Here is a 17,802-nt window from a genome sequence, read left to right as displayed (position 1 = left end):
GCAGCTTCAGCATCTTGCCTGCTCCCCACCCCCACCCCTACCCCCACCCCCAGGCTCTGTCTGAGATGTGTTATGGCAATAAACCTGGGCTTTAAAGAGCTTGGGAGAGAAGGGGTGAGGGTCACCTTGGTGACAGCCTCATCATTCATCCATTTGGGCGGAGGCGTTGTCAGAGGGTGAAAGGCTTCGTCCTAACTCTGTTCCCACACTCGCAGGCCCCTCTGCTCACAGGTCTGACAAATTCGCAACTCAGGAAAAGCCATCTTGACATTTTGATTTGTTGAGGGGCAATTCATTTCTGAGGCAAGGAAGCAGTTTGTGAACTTGGGGGTTTAAGAAGTAAGCAGCTCTGCGGGGCTGTGGCTGATTGCCCCAGGGGATCTTCCTGGCTGGTGTTTGGATCTGTTTCTAGGTTTGTCATAGTTCACCTGAGGCCCCCACCACGACACACTCAGAATACCACTCAGTGCCTTTCCTGAGAACTCCAGCATGGTAACCCCGCTCTTCAGGCAGGCAGGCCTCTGCCCATAGGTGGGGTGGGAGTATCGTCCTCTACAGAAGAGGGTGCGGTGATTTACCTGCCACGCTCTCACCAGGCTCACATCTGCCTGCCATTACATCGCCCCAAACCAGGAGGACTGGGGATATAAACAGATGTATGGCTTTTAAGGACCTGATCCTTAGTCAAAAATAACTTCACACAAACATTAGTACAAAATAGCCCCTCCATGGGGTCCCACTAAGTCCTAATAGGGGATAGAGCAGCAGGTCCCCTTGCACACACCACCCCCACAGGCCCTGTGTCCACCCATTGGTGGGTGAAGGGAGGTGCAGACTTGCCCAGGCCCCATCACTTGTAATAGGAATAGATCAAGAATAGAACCCCAGCTTCCCTGGTGCCAGAGACCCTGCTCCGTCCCCTACCAGACTCGGTTGAGGGCCAGAGAGTAAAATATTTCAGGCTATGTAGTTTCTATGGCAACTATTTAGCACCGCTGATATAGCTCAAAAGCAGCCACAGACAATATGTAAGCAAAGGATTATGTCTGTGCCAATAAAACTTTACTTACCGGTTACCCGGCCGTAGTTCGTTGACCCCTGCTCAGTACCCGGCTACCTTCCTGAGTTCTGAGAAAGACGAGGTCAGGGCCTGGAGAACCTTCTGGGAGAAGTGTCCGCAGGAGCTAGATGATGTGAGGCTCAGGCAGTGCAGGTGAGTGAGTGAGGTCTAGGCCTGGCCCGGGTGAGGGCACCCAGGGAGCGGAGGAGAGGTTTGGTGTGACCGGCCAGGAGGACCAGATCCCACTCTCAGCTGGGAGGAGGGCTTGCCCTCCCCTCCCCGACTCAGTGCCGCTTCTGAGTCCCTGAGGAAAGCCGTGGGGCCCGCAGTCACCTGTGTGGTGTTCCTGTCCAGCCCAGGGCTAAGCAGGAACCAGCAGGGCTGTCCAGGCGCCTGGGACCACTGAGGAGGCCTTTGCTCCATGCGAGTGTTCGTGGATTCAGTGGATAAAATCAGAAGCTATGGCCCTTTAGAAAAGCAGGCTATATGAAGGACAGAAAGCACGTATCCCCTGGAGGAGGGGCTCCTGGTGGGCTCACGCAGAGGGGCCTCCTCCGTCGTAAAGAGCACGCTGTGCTCCCCATGCGCCACGCCCCTGCAGGAGTTTGATGACGCTCTCTCATTGCACCCCCCACAGCGGGGTGATGGGAAGTTGGCGAGACACCCCAACTAGCAGTTGGGAAGTAACACTGGGCACATGTTCTGGGGCTTCTGGGTGGTGAAGCAGGATTTGCCCAGACTCCAAAACATGGGGCTCGTCTACTCCCCTGTTCTGGGAAGGCCCCAGGCCCTAGAAATGGGTCATCCCATCGCCGAGCCCAGAGTTGCTGAGGGCCGTGTGAACTGGACAGTCACACGCCACTTAACAACGGGTCTGTTCTGGGAAATGTGTCGCTAGGCAGTTTCATCACTGGACGAGCACCTAGAGCAGTGATGGCGAACCTTTTGAGCTCGGCGCGTCAGCAGTTTGAAAAACCCTAACTTAACTCTGGTGCTGTGTCACATATAGAAATTTTTTGATATTTGCAACCATAGTAAAACAAAGACTTATATTTTTGATATTTATTTTATATATTTAAATGCCATTTAACAAAGAAAAATCAACAAAAAAAATGAGTTCGCGTGTCACCTCTGACACGCGTGTCATAGGTTCGCCATCACTGACCTAGAGTGCACGTGCTACACACCTGGGCTGTCGGGTACTGCCTGTGGCGCCCAGGCTGCAAGCCCGTACAGCGTGTTACTGCACAAAACAGCAGGAAATTCCATTGAGCACGAGAAGAGGATGCAGTCAAGAGGCAAGGTCAACACAGCTACTGCAGACTTCTTACAAGTAGAAAGACTACTCTCTAAGGATAAAAAGTATAGTAAATCCATCAACCAGTAGCATAGTTGTCTGTTATCAATACGAGTCATGTACTGTACGTAGTTTACACGGCTGGCAGCCCAGTAGGCTTGTTTACACCAGGGTCGTCACAAATCGCGCATAATGAATGCATTGCACTATGATGGCTATGATGTCGGTAGGTGACAGGAATTTCTCAGCTCCTTATACTCTTCATATATATATATTTCAGGGAGGAAGGGAAAGGGAGATAGAAACATCAATGATGAGAGAGAATCATTGATCCACTGCCTCCTGCACGCCCCACCCTGGGAATGAAGCCCGCAACCCAGGAATGTGCCCTGACCGGGAATCAAACCATGATCTCCTGGTTCATAGGCTGACACTCAACCACCGAGCCACACCGGCTGGGCGCTCCTTCTACTCTTATGGGACCACCATCGTTGACTGAAACGTCCTTTTTCGGTGCATGATTGTAATTGGTGGCGTGTCACCAGGGCTTTCATATCTCCCACACCAAATCCCCAGACCCACCAGGGCAGAGCCACTTCTATGGCATGGGCATGTTGGGGGCTTTCCCCTCCCATCCAGTGTGGCTTCAGAGTTTGGATCTTATACCCTGCCTTTGATAGCATGGCGCATTAGCAAAGGCCCACGTCCCTGTGTGACCTTCTCCAGGATGCCGCTGAAGTTCTCTGGCTGCATGTCCCTTCAAGGGCACAGCACACATGTTGCTGAGCCAGGTCAAGCCCTCCAAGTTACAGCTCACAACCCTGCCCTAGCTGGGGAGCTGACCTCGACCTTCAAGGAGCTGGGTTTGAGTTGGTTAACGTGGCCTTTACATGAAGGCCTCGCCCCACCTTTGAGGTGGGGGCTTGCCCTAGAGCAGCGGTTCTCAACCTGTGGGTCGCGACCCCTTTGGCGGTTGAACAAGACCATCCTGCATATCAGATATTTACATTAGGATTCATAACAGTAGCAACATTACAGTTATGAAGTAGCTACGAAAATAATTTTATGGTTGGGTCACAACATGAGGAACTGTATTTAAAGAGCCAGAAGGTTGAGAACCACTGCCCTAGAGGGTCCCACACACAGTTGGGACCCCTCCCACCAGGCCGGATTGTGTCCTCCCGCTTGGTCACATCACCCTCCACTTGTCTTACAGGCTTTGCCGTGGCCCAGTGCATAAACCAGCACAGCTCACCATCCCTGTCGTCGCCCTCGCCATCTGCCAGCGGGAGCCCCAGCGGCAGCGGAAGCACCAGCCACTGCGACTCAGGAGGTGCCAGCTCCTCGTCCACCTCCTCTGTTGCCCAGAGCCCATCAGGTATTGGCCCAGTGACACAGTGCGGGGGGTGTTTGGGGAGCCTGTGATTCCTCGACGCCAAGACCACTGATACCCAGCTCCTCACCACCTTGATGGGACACTGTCACTTAGGGTTCCATGTTCTCTAACAGCGCTGCCCCCAGGCTGGCTGATGTCGCTCCCTGCAGGGTAGGAAGTACTCCCTTTGCAGGCTGGTCCACTGAAAGGCCGTCCCTGACCACAGAGCTGCAGGGGGAGGACCAGAGGCAGGCCAAGCCTAAATCTACCTTCATCACCTCCAAAGTCATAGGTGTCACAGGAGGGGCCTCCCAGACACGATTGTTTGAAGGCTGGCAAAAGAACCACGTCCCTACTAATGGTTTTTCCTTTATAACATACCTGTTTCCTCTTTAAATGTTTGGTGTAGTGCAGTCGCCTGAGACCATGGGTGCACCTGCTGCCCATTTGAGAGTCAGTCAGGATGTGCTAGTCGTATCTCGCCTCCTGTAACTTACACAAGTGTCGCAGGCCGACCTCATGAGCAGGGAGCCCAGGAAGGGACATGTGAGTGGGTGTCCCCCCCGCCCATGTTTTCAGCTGCCCTGAGCCCTCACACATGAGCGCCTCCCTGCACTGTGTATGAACCCAGGCTTGTTTCCTAAACAGTATGGCCTCAAAATGCAGCCAGAGGACAGGGCTCGAGCTGGGGTGGCAGCGATGGCCTTGAGAGTGTGTGCGCTCCACACCCCGTTTGGGGACTCTCGGTGTCTTTGCCTGTTCCTGCAAGGTCCCTTCTGGAGCCCTCACCATCCTACTTCAGGGGCCCCTCACATAACTCTTATTAAACTGTAGATTGATGGGTCATGACAAAGCCATGTGCAGGGCATGAGCCACTGTTCCCTCCCCTCCAGGGGCAGAGGCCTCCTTGGGTGCCCACACCTCTCTCTGGACTGTTTAGCTTTTGCAGTCCCTAGCAAAGGGTTAAGCCAGTGTGGCCTTTGTGCCTGTGACTCAGGAACACCTGTACCCCTACCCTCCTCCGAGGAGTACCCATTATCTCCATCTCGTTAATATTCATGAGGCCTATGTACAGCCGGTGTGGTCCAGTGGTTAGGCATCAACCTTTGAACCAGGAGGTCACAGTTTGATTCCCAGTCAGGACACATGTGCAGGTTGCAGGCTTGATCCCCATAGTGGGGTGTACAAAGGCAGCTGATCAATGAATCTCCTTCGTCATTGATGTTTCTATCTCTCTCTCCCTCTCCCTTCCTCTCTGAATTCAATAAAAAAAATATATTTTAAAAAAAAACATTCATGAGGCCCAGGGCAGCAAGGTCACCCTCAAACCACCTCACTCAGACCCTCTTCCGCTCGGCACCTGCCCCTCTCTGCCCCAGCTGGGGCGATGACAGCCCTTTCTGAGCCCGTTTAAGATTGGCTGCACATCCGAGCAGTTGCTGCTGCCATTCCCAGGCTCGTAGCAGGGAAATTCAGACAGAGCTTCCTCCAGAAGCCAAGAGCCCCCTCAGCCCCTCTGAAGCCTGGTCTCGTGCTGGCTCTGGGGCCGAAGTGCAGGGTTGTGCGTCTGTGTGCTTGTGTTGCACCCATGTGCTACCTGCTGTGCACATTTCTGTCCATGTGTGTGCACCCAAACACATGATACCTAACATTACATTTGGCATGAAAGGTCTCATCCTGGTGTCGGTAGCTACACCTCTCTTCCATTTTTAAGGAGGCACAGCCCACAGTTAAGCTAACAAATGAGCCGTACACTTCTCTGCCTAAAACCGAAACCAGCAAAGAGCCACATTATCAAAATCGGGCCATGTATGCAGATGTTCCCCTGAACAGGCCCTGGGGCTTCGGCTCAGCACCTTCCCCCCGAGGCTCAGGTCCACGGTGCACACGTTCGTTTTCCTTGGTCTCCCTCAGCCCCTCCATCCCTACCCCCACCATCCCCTGCACAGTGCCAACAACATGTCTTTTTGTCTCAGAAATGCAGGGGCTGTTAGCCTGGCTGTCGGGTAGCGAGGCAGTTCCAGTCGATAACTGATGGCCAGACCCTCCTGGGTGTCCGCACCCGTTGGAGGCATCCTCGGCAGGCCTGCGGGGCCAGCATGCGAGTCCCCATTTGTTATGCCGCCTGACGGTGAAAGCCTGACACCAGCCTGCCCGTCTGCATCTCTGCAGACACTGAAATAGCTCCCCTCCTGGTGAGGGGCCGGCCCATTGAGCAGCTTGTGCTTCACTCTCAACCCAGAACCCACCTGTTGATCCCTGGAAAGAGAGAGCATCAGAGCGCTCGAGCAACTGCCCATCACAGCTGCCCGGCCACAGGCATCAGCCCTGTCCCAGGGTGGAGGTCTCGGGAAGACCATCATTCCCTTGCCTCGCAATGCCAACTTCCAGGCCAGCCCATCCAGGAGACAGCACCTGCGTTCCCATGTCCCTACAGGGCCAGGTCTGCCCGGAGGGTCCCTGCATCTGCCTGGTACCTTCCCGAGCCATGTCTTACTGAGCCGTGCTGGGTGGGGAGCCAAGGACGGAAAAGGGGAGAAGGTTCTAGTGGGGCGGGTGCCCTTTGGCCAGTTTCCTGGCTTGACGTCAGCCTGGAATGGCGGCCAGTGTTCAGGCGTCTGATTTGGAAAGGCCAGGCCTGTGTTGCCTGCTCAGCAGACTCTCCGCCCACAGGGCCTGGCCACAGTCTAGCAGAGGCCGCATCCTTGGAGGGCCAGCGGGCGGGGGTGGGCCATGGCCTCCCCGCAGCCCAGCCAAGAGGCCACTAGTCCTCAAAGTGGCTTTTGAGGGCACAGTGCTGAATCAGAAGCATTCCTAGCCCTGTTTCCAGAGCCCCCGAGTCCAGGAAGTCCCCATTGTGGAGAGCAGCAGCCAGGTCCCCTGCAGCCGAAACAGCAACTCCAGTGGCTCCTCTGCTCCTGGAGCCGTGCCTTGCTCAGTCAGGTGTTTGGTTGGGGAAGCACACGAGAGATGCCGGCCACCAGGGGACGAGACAGGCCCAGCTTTCCGTGTCTCTGCTCCGTGGTTTTGAAACCTGGAGTTGTACAAGGAGACCCATAAAGCCAAGGGTGAGCCTCACACCATCTGAGCCGCCGACATGGCGCGGCACCTGCCGCCCAGCCCTCTCTGTGTACGCTGCTGCATGGTGTCCGCAGCAGCCCCACGCGGCAGGCACTGCTCAGAAGTGCTTCACAGACACCTCCGCATCGAATCCCGCCTCCCATTGTACAGTTGAAAACACGGGGGCTCAGAAAGGCCATGCAGCTTGGTCAAGATGCTGCTGCTAGTGAGGGGGAGCCCTCGCCATGGCAACTCCCAACTCATGCTCTACCTCTGACACAGTCCCGCAGAATCAGGGGTTCCTCGGTTGGTCTCGGGTACCTCCAAGAGTGTTGCAGAGACTCGGGACCCAGGTTTGGGTCCTGGTTGGGGACAGCCCATGAGGTGCACACAGCTCTCCTTCCAGTATGCACAGAGCCCAAATGAAAAGCCACAGCCCGTCCACAGAGACCCAGAAAACTGTGCCTCAGTCAGCAGAGGCTGGGCTATGCGACCCCTGTTGGGGAAAACCTGGTGATCCCCCAAAATCAGCAGCAAAGTGGAGCCCAGACAGCCACATCTCTGTCAGCCCAAATGGCTTTGTCCTTAAAGGAGGGCATGAAACCATTCTGATACCCAGTTGTGTTTCTGCCTCTGCCCTGTGTCCAGGCCAGAGGACCTTAAATTTCCTGTCTGAGTTTGAAAGAGAACAGGTTTATCCCAAATGCAGATTTTCTCAGCTTCCCCGGGGCCTTCAGTACCAGCACTCAAGTTCTGTGGCTGCCAACCCTGACCACCGGTCGGGCCCTCTACAGGCCACCCCCCTGCCCCTCAGCCTCAGAGTGGCTTATCCCTCTGCATCTTTCTGCCTCAGCCTTGGTCCTCACCTCCACTGTCCTGACTTTCTCTAAACAAACAGATTTGTTGAGTCCCTCCCACATGCAGGCACTAGGGATACAGGATAATAAAGGGTGGCATGCACAGGCTAGCCGGGGAGCCCATGGTCCATCAGACGACCACACAGATAAGTGTCCAGTTACAGACTACAACAAAGGAAACGTACAGGGAGCTCGGCCAGCTGAGCAGCTGCAGGAGGGCCGGAGGCTCCTGGAGGAGGCCGCCCTGGAGCTGAAAGCCAAAGGGTGAGGGGTTCACCAGGCCAGGGCTCCATGAGGAAGGTGGCCGTGGGCCTCACACCAAAAGAGCCCAGAATCTGGCAGGAGACAGGTTAGTTCCTTCCCCGTCTCCCTGGGGTTGCCCTGTAAATTCTGCCCTCCTAAACACAGACTGGGGCAGCCTGGTTTTGAGAAACAGTCCCCATGCCCATCAGGGCTGAAGCCTGTGGCCCAGCACTGGCAGAGGGCTCCTCCCAAGGGGAAGGGACCCCACCCAGAGGGGTCACCGGTTGCCAGTTGCCCAGAGGTGCCCACTATTCTGGAAGCACCAGCTTCTGATTCGCCATTGCACACCAGACACTGGATGGGTGTGAGTGGCTCTTTAGCAAGTACTGACCCTCAAATCAGGGCCAAGACATACTCCAGACCCAAGGCACAATCAAAGCTGAATTCCCTGGTAACCAAAGTAACCAACCAGAAAGAGTTGGGGCGAGGGATTTTATTTTCACCTTCAGTTATGTGCCTGTTAAAGGTGTGCAGAGGGGACTTTTCTGTCTGGTTTTACCACCCGATACAGGAGTTGACCTGTTCCACTGTCTTTTAAAGTGCTTTGAGATCTTCACGTCTTTCTGGGGAGAGCTGGCGCCCTGCACAGGGGAGCGTCCAGGAACCCGGCCTCTTGTCGCCCACTCATCCCCAAGAGCTGGCCTGATAGGCCTCAACTCCTTCCCCAGTGAGAAAATTACAGGGTTGGAGTCAGCACATTTTTTCCTTAAACATTTATGGTTTCGAGAAGCTGAAATTGCAGAGAACATATGGCGGGAAAAAGAAAATAGACCCAATTTTGGAACCAAATGTAAGACCAGTAGGAATTCTTTAGAAATATTTGCTGAGCCTGGTGTCATGGCTCAGTGGTTGAGTGTCGACCTATGAACCAGGAAGTCACCGTTTGATTCCTGGTTGGGGCACATGGCTGCGTTGCTGGCTTGATCTCCAGTGGGGGGTGTGCAGGAGGCAGCCAATCAATGATTCTCCCTCATCAATGATGTTTCTATCTCTCTCTCCCTCTCCCTTCCTTTCTGAAATCAATAAAAATATATATATTTTAAAAAGAAATATTTGCTGAGTTACGCCTGTACATACACATGATGATAGTTACACTACACATATACACACATACACACAAATGCACACATAATCTTTCACATGTGTTCTGGGTGAGCTGCTTTGAAGAGGAAGGAAAATCGTTTGTTTAAAAAAATTAAGTTAGAGTTAAGGCCAACCTGCTCTTTTCTTTTTTTAAAATATGTATTTTTTTATTTATATCAGAGAGGAAGAGAGATGGAGAGAGAGATAGAAACATCAATGATGAGAGAGAATCATTGATTGTCTGCCTCCTGCACACGCCCCACTGGGGATCGAGCTGGCAACCCAGGCATGTGCCCTGACCAGGAATTGAACCATGACCTCCTGGTTCCTAGGTCTATGCTCAACCACTGAGCCACACCGGCTGGGCCAGCCTGCTCTTTCTGATGTCCATTCTTAAGGTCCACAGAATTATGAGTTGTGGCCACTGTGACGCTACCCCTACAGGAAGAAGGACAATTTGGTTCCTGTCTGGAGCTTGACAGGGGCAGGGTACTGCTCTGCGGAGCCTCCCTCCCCGTCCTCACCTCCCCTTAGGGTGATTATTTGAACATATGACCTTCACCCCAGGACATAGTCCCATTTGGACCAACTTAGAGCCAGACAGCCCAAGACTGACCTGCATGTCAGTGAACTCAGTTACCACAGTTGGGCAGGACTTTTAAGGACAGAAACCTGAGTCAAAGGTATTGTCTTTTCTCCACAGCATTTTTAAAAAATTGCGATAAAATATAAATAACTTAAAATGTACTATTTTAACCATTTTTAAGCTTATATGTTAGTGGCATTAGGTACCTTCGCCTTGTGTTCTGTGGCCTTGATTTTAAGCTTTGCTGTAATCCTGAGTTTGTCTCAGATGACGGTTCCTTCCTTCCCAGTGAGATGCTCCTAACATTTTTGTTTCAGCCGGTTAGAACCAACCCTCTGGCCTCCCGGCACCAGGTCTCAGATCTTCCTGCCATGGTTCAGTCTTAGTTTTCAACAGTTCGTCACTAGAGCGTCGCCTGGAAAGTGTCACCCATGGCTGGGGAGGATGTCTCAGAGCGCCTTGCCCCGAGGCCTTCCCAGAACTCGCAGAGCTGCGCTCTCGGCTCTCGGGTGCTGACACCGAAGGCCGTCGGCCTCATCGTTGGGTCAGAAATCTGCTTGTTGCACCAGCTGGTTTGGCTCCAATCCTCCAACCACACGGCCTTCCCTCCTTAGAGCCTCCCTTGGATGCAGGGTCCACCTCTTAACCTGCTGGTTTGCATCGAAACTACGGGCCCCTGGTCTCTCACCAAGACCAGATGATGCTGATGGCCCACTCTCTCCATTCCAACAGGACCCAACCTTTGCTGTCCTTATCCCGATTGAGCCCCGACACCATCTCGTCCTGGAGGGACGGAGTGGGAGATGTCTTACTTGCATGGGGGGCTGCGCCCCACGCCCCTGCTGTCACAGCATTCCCTGGGCACTGCCCGGCCCCTTGCACACTCATCGATGCTCAGTGTTCGTCTCCGCTCTGTGCCCCTCTCCATGTCACCTTTCTGTCCTGTTGTTAAAGGCTTTCAATGATCTGTTGCTGTGTTTCCCTCTAGTCAGGAGTGGCAGGAAAGGACGCCGGCGAGTGTTCAGCCTGTCGGAGGCCGACAGTCACGGCGGCCACTGGGTTTAGTGCTTCGAACGGCAGCTGTCACGGCAACTCTGGCACAGTCCATGCAGGCAGGTCTCCTCCGTTAGCCTCCGCGGCCCACGACGCCCCTCGCCCGCCGCATTTGCAGTCAGTGGGCTCTGCTCGGCCAGCGGGCCAGGCTGGGCTCCCAGGACACCAAGTCTTGGCCTGAGAGCCCCCTCAGAGTGGGCATTTCCTCACCTTCCCTGGACTGGAGCTCCCTCCCTTTGTGGCCTCATCTCACCTGAGGATCAAATCCCCTGGCTCTTTCCCCTTCCATGCCAGACTCCGCAGCCTGGAAACACTGCCCTTCTGGGCAACACCGCGCAGGCCCGGCCAGGCTCAGCACAGGCCCGCGCCTTCGCAGGACAGCCCAGTGTAGGCCACGGGGTTGGGTGGTAGATTTTGCAATAAGCAAGCAAGAAGTCAGCTTTTTCTTTTCTTTTCTTTTTATCCTGGTCTTGCTCAAAGCTAAGTGATAGATTCCATCACATTCCAGCCAAAGGCCGAAAGTTACAGACACACCAATGGCTCTCACTCCATCGTCCCCCTCTTACAATTACGCTCTGGATAGCGGCAAGGGTGCCAGCACTGCCTTCTCCCTCGGTGCTGCCTCAGGGTTTCCCACATGCGCCCTCCCACTTGGCAGCTGCGCTTGCCAGTCAGGAGCCTCCTGCCTTCTTTTGTGTTTAAAAGCTGTTTCCTCTGAGCTTTGCCCTCTGACTTGCTGTGCTGCTCTTTTCTCCCCCACCTCACTCAGGCCTACCTATTCCAGACGAGCACATCAAACCCAGGTTTTTACTGGAAACTGTAACTCACTCAGCAAGGGTCAGCCAAGCCCCTGCCCCAAAGCCAAAGACAGCTTCTGAGGGTGCCGGCCAGGGACGTGATGGTCAGCTTGGGGCAGAGCCACGGGGAGGCCGAGCATCACTCATGGAAGCCTGGACATCCGGGATTTCCCACTCCGGCCTCCCGTCGTCTCCCCTGCCCCTGGCCTGGAAGCCAGAGTGTCCTCCAAATCCCTCACTTCCTGGGCCAGGCCCCAGCTTGTGGCCTTAAACCTCATAAACCCCAACTGCAGTAACCTTTGCAGCTCAGCACTTGACCAGAAAATGTGTCCTCGCTGGGCTGTTTCCCCTGGTGAAACCTGCAAAGCCCCCTCCCCAGTGGATAAGTGTGAAGGTCACATTTAAGCAGTTCTTAGTTTAACAATAATAATAAGGAAAGAATAAATAAAATAAGACAGTGCTGTGGGTGACGGGTAAGAGGCATGTTTTACATGGAAAATATATTTCAACAGCCATGACAATGAAGGGTCATTGTCCTCATCTTACTGATGAGGATCTGTAGCTCCAAAGAACTGAAATCTCTTGTTAGGGTCACAATATAGATTGAATGGTGGCCCCTAAAATACACACCCATGTTCTAATCCCTGGAACCTGTAAATATTACCATATAGGGCAAAAGGTGTGGTTAAGTTAAGGATCCTGAGAGAAGGAGTTTATTCTGGGTTATTCAGGTGAGCCCTGAATAATTTAATAATGGAATGAAGACATGTTTCAGATCTTAAAAAAAAAAAAAAGTCTATTTTTATGGGAAAAACCCCATCTCTTTTTAAGTGTTGGTTCTTTTCCTAAAGAAGTGACAGTGTTGTACATAGGGTGTTCTTTGTCGGTTTGTTTGTTTTCCAACAAATCTGATGGCAACTTTCCCACATCCTTGATTTTTCTCATCACCAAAAACCCCGTCAGGGATCAGGGAGAGAGGTTTGCCAGCTTTTTTTGAATATCTGCCTGCAAATGTAGATGGGCAAAGAGGGAACTCTTTACATAGACCTTTTGAGAAAAATGTGAAGGAAATGCTTTGCAGCTCTGTCTCCAGATGGCACAAAAGTGCCATTTGGAGAATTAGTCATTTCTCAACTGTCCTGTCAGCAGCTCGACTTGCATGTGTACCCACATGCACAAGGCTCACGGACACGCACCCACTCGTGTGAAGTGAAGTGCGGCCGCGGGGCAGGTGAGCCCCTCTCAGCCACACATCCTGGTGAACGACAGGCGGGCCCTGCTGGGTCAGCCCCTCACCACAGCCGTTCTTAACTGAATGAAGCCAAGTCACAGAATTCGGAGAAACCAGAATGCGTGTGGGGTGTTCACCGTTCTGTCTCAGGTCACCCTGCTTGAGTCACTTTTTCCACTAATGCCCACAGTGCCACCCTCCAGGAGTGAGGTGAGGACAGGCCCAAAGTCCCACATAGTGGTTTTCTCTGACCTTATTTCACTTAAAAAAAAAAAAGGGGGGTGGGTGGCAGCTGTAAAGAAATTAACTGGGACCTTGTAGTGCTCATCTCGCCTGAGAGTCTCCTGGGAAGAAACCCTGCCATGCGCTTCGGGGGCTCAATCTGTTGCTTGCACTTTCTCTCCACAATGGGGATCCTCATCCTCTCTCTCCTTTATCCATGCTGTGTGCACTTTGGTTTTATTTTTGCTCTTGGTTTTTCCATTCTGTTGCTCACTGTTGGCAAATTCTATTTTGTTTTGGCTTAACTTATAAGAAAAAAAAGCACAACTAGAATCGCATTGGACAAAAGAATGTCTACCACCATTCCCAAGACCCAGACTCATGGCCCACACTGTCGCCAGCACCTCCAGCCGATGGCTCCTCAACCCATGGTCCATACAGATAGCGATTTGCTTTCCACGTGAGATGCCCACAGCCTTCTTATCAATGCTTTCAAATTACGGGCAGGTGACATCCTAGAAGATGTTTTCCACAATGCCCTCCAGTCACAACCGTTGTGTCTGTCCAGGCAGGTCCGTCATTGGAAAGCAAATGAGGCCACCTGTCTGTAACCTAATCAAGGGTTTTGAAAAGCACCCAAAAAAGAAATTGCCGCTCTGAGAATAACTGTATGGGGCGGAGCCTCCCCTTCCTTCTGACTTGGTTTCTCCCTGTGGGGACCAGAATGGCCGGGGCGATCACAGTCCCTTTGTGAGTGCTAACTCAGCACTTCAAGAAGGAACAGGAGACAGCAGTCCCAGCTTTGCAAGTTAAAAGGTTCTGTAGAATTCCCTCCTCTGTCTTTTTTATTATTATTATTTCTATATATATATATTGCAGTGAGTTCCCTTTTTGGTAAATGTCACCAGATTAGATTCTGGAAATAGCACGAAGTGATAAGCACCCCCAAGCCCATTTCCTCCTTCCAACGCGTGTTTATCATCAGGCAGGTGGGTCAGGCCTGGTGTACCCATGCAGCCCCCTGGGCCCTTCCCTGGGCACCCAGGAACTGGGCTTTCATAATCCACCCCAGGATTTTTGCACAAGCCCCTCACTTTTCCTTTGCATCGCAAGTCTGGGTAGCCCTGGGCCCTGACAGATTCCCCCAGGCCTAGGTCAGACTGGTTTCACCAGCTTCTGTGCCCCCAGAAGGAGCACTGGAGCAAGCTGTTCCCTCCACACCTCCATCTCCCACCCAGATCCCCCTGGGCCTTTGTTCAGGACGGGGCAGAGGGTGCCCGCAGAGCAGAAGTCTCAGAGCTAAGTGTCCCTGTGTTTCCCCCCACCCAGATGACGCCGTGACTATGGAACAGCCTCAGCCTAACCTTCCCGACCAGTTGGTGATCGTCAACGAAATGGAAGCAGATGCCAGGCCCTGCAAGAGCCTGGCAAAGAGCGTGGACATGGAGACGGTCAGCCTGTCCCCCAGCCTCACCCCGACCCAGCAGCCCACCATTTCCCTGCTCTGCGAGGACACGGCCGATGCACTGAGCGTGGAGTCGCTGACCCTTGTCCCACCTGTGGACCCTCACAGCCTCCATACCCTCGCAGGCATCCCCCCGCCACCCCCACCAGCCGCCGAGAGCACGGTGACCCCAGGCAAGGAGATTGCACATCCAGAGCCAGTGGGCCCCACTGAGCACTAGTCCAAGCCACGCAGCCTCCCTCTGTGGGTGTGGCTCCGCTGGTAGGGACCCGGCCACTGACTCCAAAGACATTGAGAGCATCGCTGTGACCATCTTCACCACCCCCATGTGCTCCTTCACTCCATTTGAATTCCTCTTTCACTTTCCACTTCTTCAAGAGCAGCTGGGACCCATGGAGACACCCTAGCAAACCCAGAGGACTGAGGTGGCGCCTCGGGAAATGGTTGGGTTCCTGGTCTGCGCGCCCCCAAGCCTGGGTGGCAGGACCCACCACCACCACTCCATCAGCCGGCCCTGCCCAGCTCACAGCTCCTCCGTGCATCCCAGTGTGCACGGAAGAAGCGGACGAGGTCACCATAGGCAGGAATTTGCAGGAAAGCGAACTTCGATAAACATCTCCTTTGGGTATTTATTTCCACTTTTGGCAGAAGGTGGAAAGCATTTATTTTAGAAGCACCTATTTTGTTGAAAAGTCCAAAAAAATCCTCAATGCTAAGGTGTAATGTCATGTAAAAAGTGTAAGATTACTGTTAAGTTTTCATTTTCGTTTTCCCCTGAACTTCCCAGTGTTTTGGTTTAGAGTTCTCAGTCTGGCGTTCTCCGTTTTCTTAAGTGATTCTTATTTCTTTATTACTCACTAATTCTGCAGGCCTGTGGGATGATAAGTACCTTCCTGGAAAGTTTAGAATATTTTTTAAACAAAATAAGGGAGATACGTGTATTCTCAGGTACACAGGGAGCAAAGAGGGTAGGGGTTTCCCTGCCAGCAGCCCAGGGGCCTCACGTTACCTGCAGTCTTTTCATGACACTGCAGTCAGCTCCTGGTCCAGCACCTGTTCCTGGCCTCTGGGCCAAAAGCAAGCAGGACCGTTACCCAGCACCCTCCTCAGTTGTCCCATCTCTGTTGGCCTAAGAAAGAACCATTGGGGACCGCGAAGCCCCCAGTGGCTGTGATGAGAGCAAAGGCGTGGCAGCAGCATCTACATCGCCTGCTCGACCCTGTGCACTCTTCCTCTCCTGCCACCACCAAGACACAGCTTGTGTGTTAAATGAACTCCCTCCCTGTGGGCCCGGCGTGCATGGGCCAGTTCTCCCCGGATCCAGTAAAGCAGCCAAGGTTCCTTCCTGCTTGGCACAGCCAAGCGACCCTCCCCCTCTGCCGTGCTGAGACCTTCCGCAGCTTGCCTGCCAGTGTCCACCCGGGTGGCCTCCAGGCGCTCCGCCTGCTCACCCCCCACCTCTCCGCCTCCCTCAATCCAGCCGCCACAGCAGGGCCTGGAGGAGACAGTTCCTGCGGGGGACGGGAGTGGTGCCAGTCAGAAGCCCTCCGGGCAGCTGTGCCCACCAATCTTCAACAAAGAAAAGACTTATTTAGGCTGAAGTTCAGGGCCCCAGCAAGAGGAACAAGCCACGGCCACCCGCAGAGCCAGGTGGGACGGGAGAGGACAGTCCGTGGGGAGGAGTGCCGGTGGTACCCCTTCTCCAGCAGCCAGCACGGGTCCTGCGTGATCTGCTTGCACGTAAAACAGCCCAGGCCAGGGCCATGCACTTTTGGTTTTCCAGTGACTCAGGCAGCAGAACTGAAGCCAAGTGACTTCCCAGGTGGAGCCAGGCCCTCCCCGGGACCACTGCCTGCCGTCCAGAATCCAGTGGTACCTGGTGGCTTCGTGGCCTCCGGCACTGACAGAGAAGGTCTCGGCACGGGGACAGCATGCCCAGGGGCCTGTGGCAGCACTGCCCAGGCTTGGGGAGCTGGACGCAGCCTCCATGGACTGTTGAGTGAAAGGTGCAGATCCCCCCCAGCCAGTCGGTAGCTCACCTTTAGGTGTGTGGGTAGGGACTGCTTTCACCCGACACCTTGATGCTGAGGAGGAGGACATATGTCCTTGTGCTGGGAGGTCTGGGGTCTGGAGGAGGCAGGCAGGGTCTTGGCTCTAATGAAGGTCTCATCTCACCAGGTCTTGGCCGTCTTAGCAGCAGTGGAGAACCCCACAAACTTCACAGCGGGGCATTCCCAGGCTGGCCAGTCCACACAGAGCCCTGGGTCTCAGGTGGGGCAGAGACAGTTAAGCAAGGAATTCTTGGAGAGCCCAGAGCAGGAGGGACCCTCTGACCCATGGGCCCTTAAACTCAGATCTCTGATGTCAGCCCGCCAGCCCCTGCCCCCACATGCCTGCAGGAGGGGCTGGGGGTGGCCTCACCCTCCCCAAGTCACACTGAGCTCTTGGGTTGGCCACATGAGCCCCCAGACCTCAGCTTTGAAAGTTGCCATGGAGAAGCAGTGTCCTTTCTGGCTTGAGGGAGTGAGGGCGCCTCTCCCCAAAGGCCAGGTGGGGCGAGTTCAAGGAGCTCCCCAGGGAGGAAAAGAGGTCCATCCCAAAGCCACAGTGAGAAGGTGGGGCAGATGCCCCATCCCAGGGAGGGGTGGGCAGGAGGGTCCTCCCGCCCCAGCAGGCCTAGGCCTCCCCCTCCCCCTCCGCCAGGCCTGCCCTGCTCTGTTCTGCAGGAGGCAGCTTCCACCCAGGCACCGAAGAAACGCATCCCTCACAGACACAGGAGATCTCCAAGGTCTCGAGGTGCACTGTTTAGAAAGGCACGGGGTGAACTGATTCTCGTCTTTTCTAGATGCAATAAGTGAGAAGTATCTCGTGTAGTCATGTTGACACTGGGCATAAACTGTAAGGGTTCCCAATGTTCCTCCGAACTGAAAATATGTAAATAAGTTTGTCCCGAGGAGGAGCAGGGTTAGGAAACCTCATGCTTCTGGGCTGAGGGACCGTTCCAGGGAAGTACCTGCTCACCAGGGTGACTCATGCTTCGTGAGCACTGCGCACCAGGGTGGAAATGAAAACTGGAACTTCCTTGTAAATTGTTACTTGGCAATAAACGCGAAAGAGCTACCAGAATGTGGCGGCTGCTTCATGTGCTGTGGCAGGGCGGCCACGCAAAGGGCAGGGTCTCTGCTGTCTGACCCTCAGCCTGTCAGAGCCGTCAGTGTTCCCGTTCCTAAAGGGAGGCAGGGCTGTTCCTGCCCAGAGCTGGGGAAACGCAGGTGCATCAGGTTCCATCCAGAAAGTACCTCCTCCCCGCATCCCCCCCCCCCCCCCGCCAGGTGCAGTGAGCCTGATCCAAGCTCTGCGTCCCTCACCTGCGGGCCATCGCGCTTCAGGTGGTGCATCCGTGGAAAGGCCGT

General features: G+C 54.2%; 1 protein-coding gene across 4 annotated transcripts in view; it reads left to right on the top strand.

The window, feature by feature from the left end:
* The window catches only part of CLEC16A (C-type lectin domain containing 16A), a 219,727-nt gene extending 202,214 nt beyond the window's left edge, over positions 1-17,513 (top strand). For 3 of the 4 annotated variants that reach the window (XM_081089518.1, XM_081089517.1, XM_081089516.1), the window contains 2 exons: positions 3,574-3,735; positions 14,254-17,513. In XM_081089518.1, the coding sequence (XP_080945644.1) occupies positions 3,574-3,735; positions 14,254-14,609 (518 nt within the window). In that variant the 3' untranslated portion in view covers positions 14,610-17,513. Of the gene's footprint in view, positions 1-3,573; positions 3,736-10,609; positions 10,734-14,253 lie in introns of all 4 variants that reach the window. The other variant, XM_081089519.1, reaches the window with a different exon arrangement.
* Positions 17,514-17,802: the final 289 nt, after the last annotated feature.

Source organism: Myotis nattereri, assembly GCF_964212035.1.
Source record: "Myotis nattereri genome assembly, chromosome: 4".
In the NCBI taxonomy this organism is placed as follows: domain Eukaryota; kingdom Metazoa; phylum Chordata; class Mammalia; order Chiroptera; family Vespertilionidae; genus Myotis; species Myotis nattereri.
This window is presented reverse-complemented; position numbering and strand designations above follow the sequence as displayed.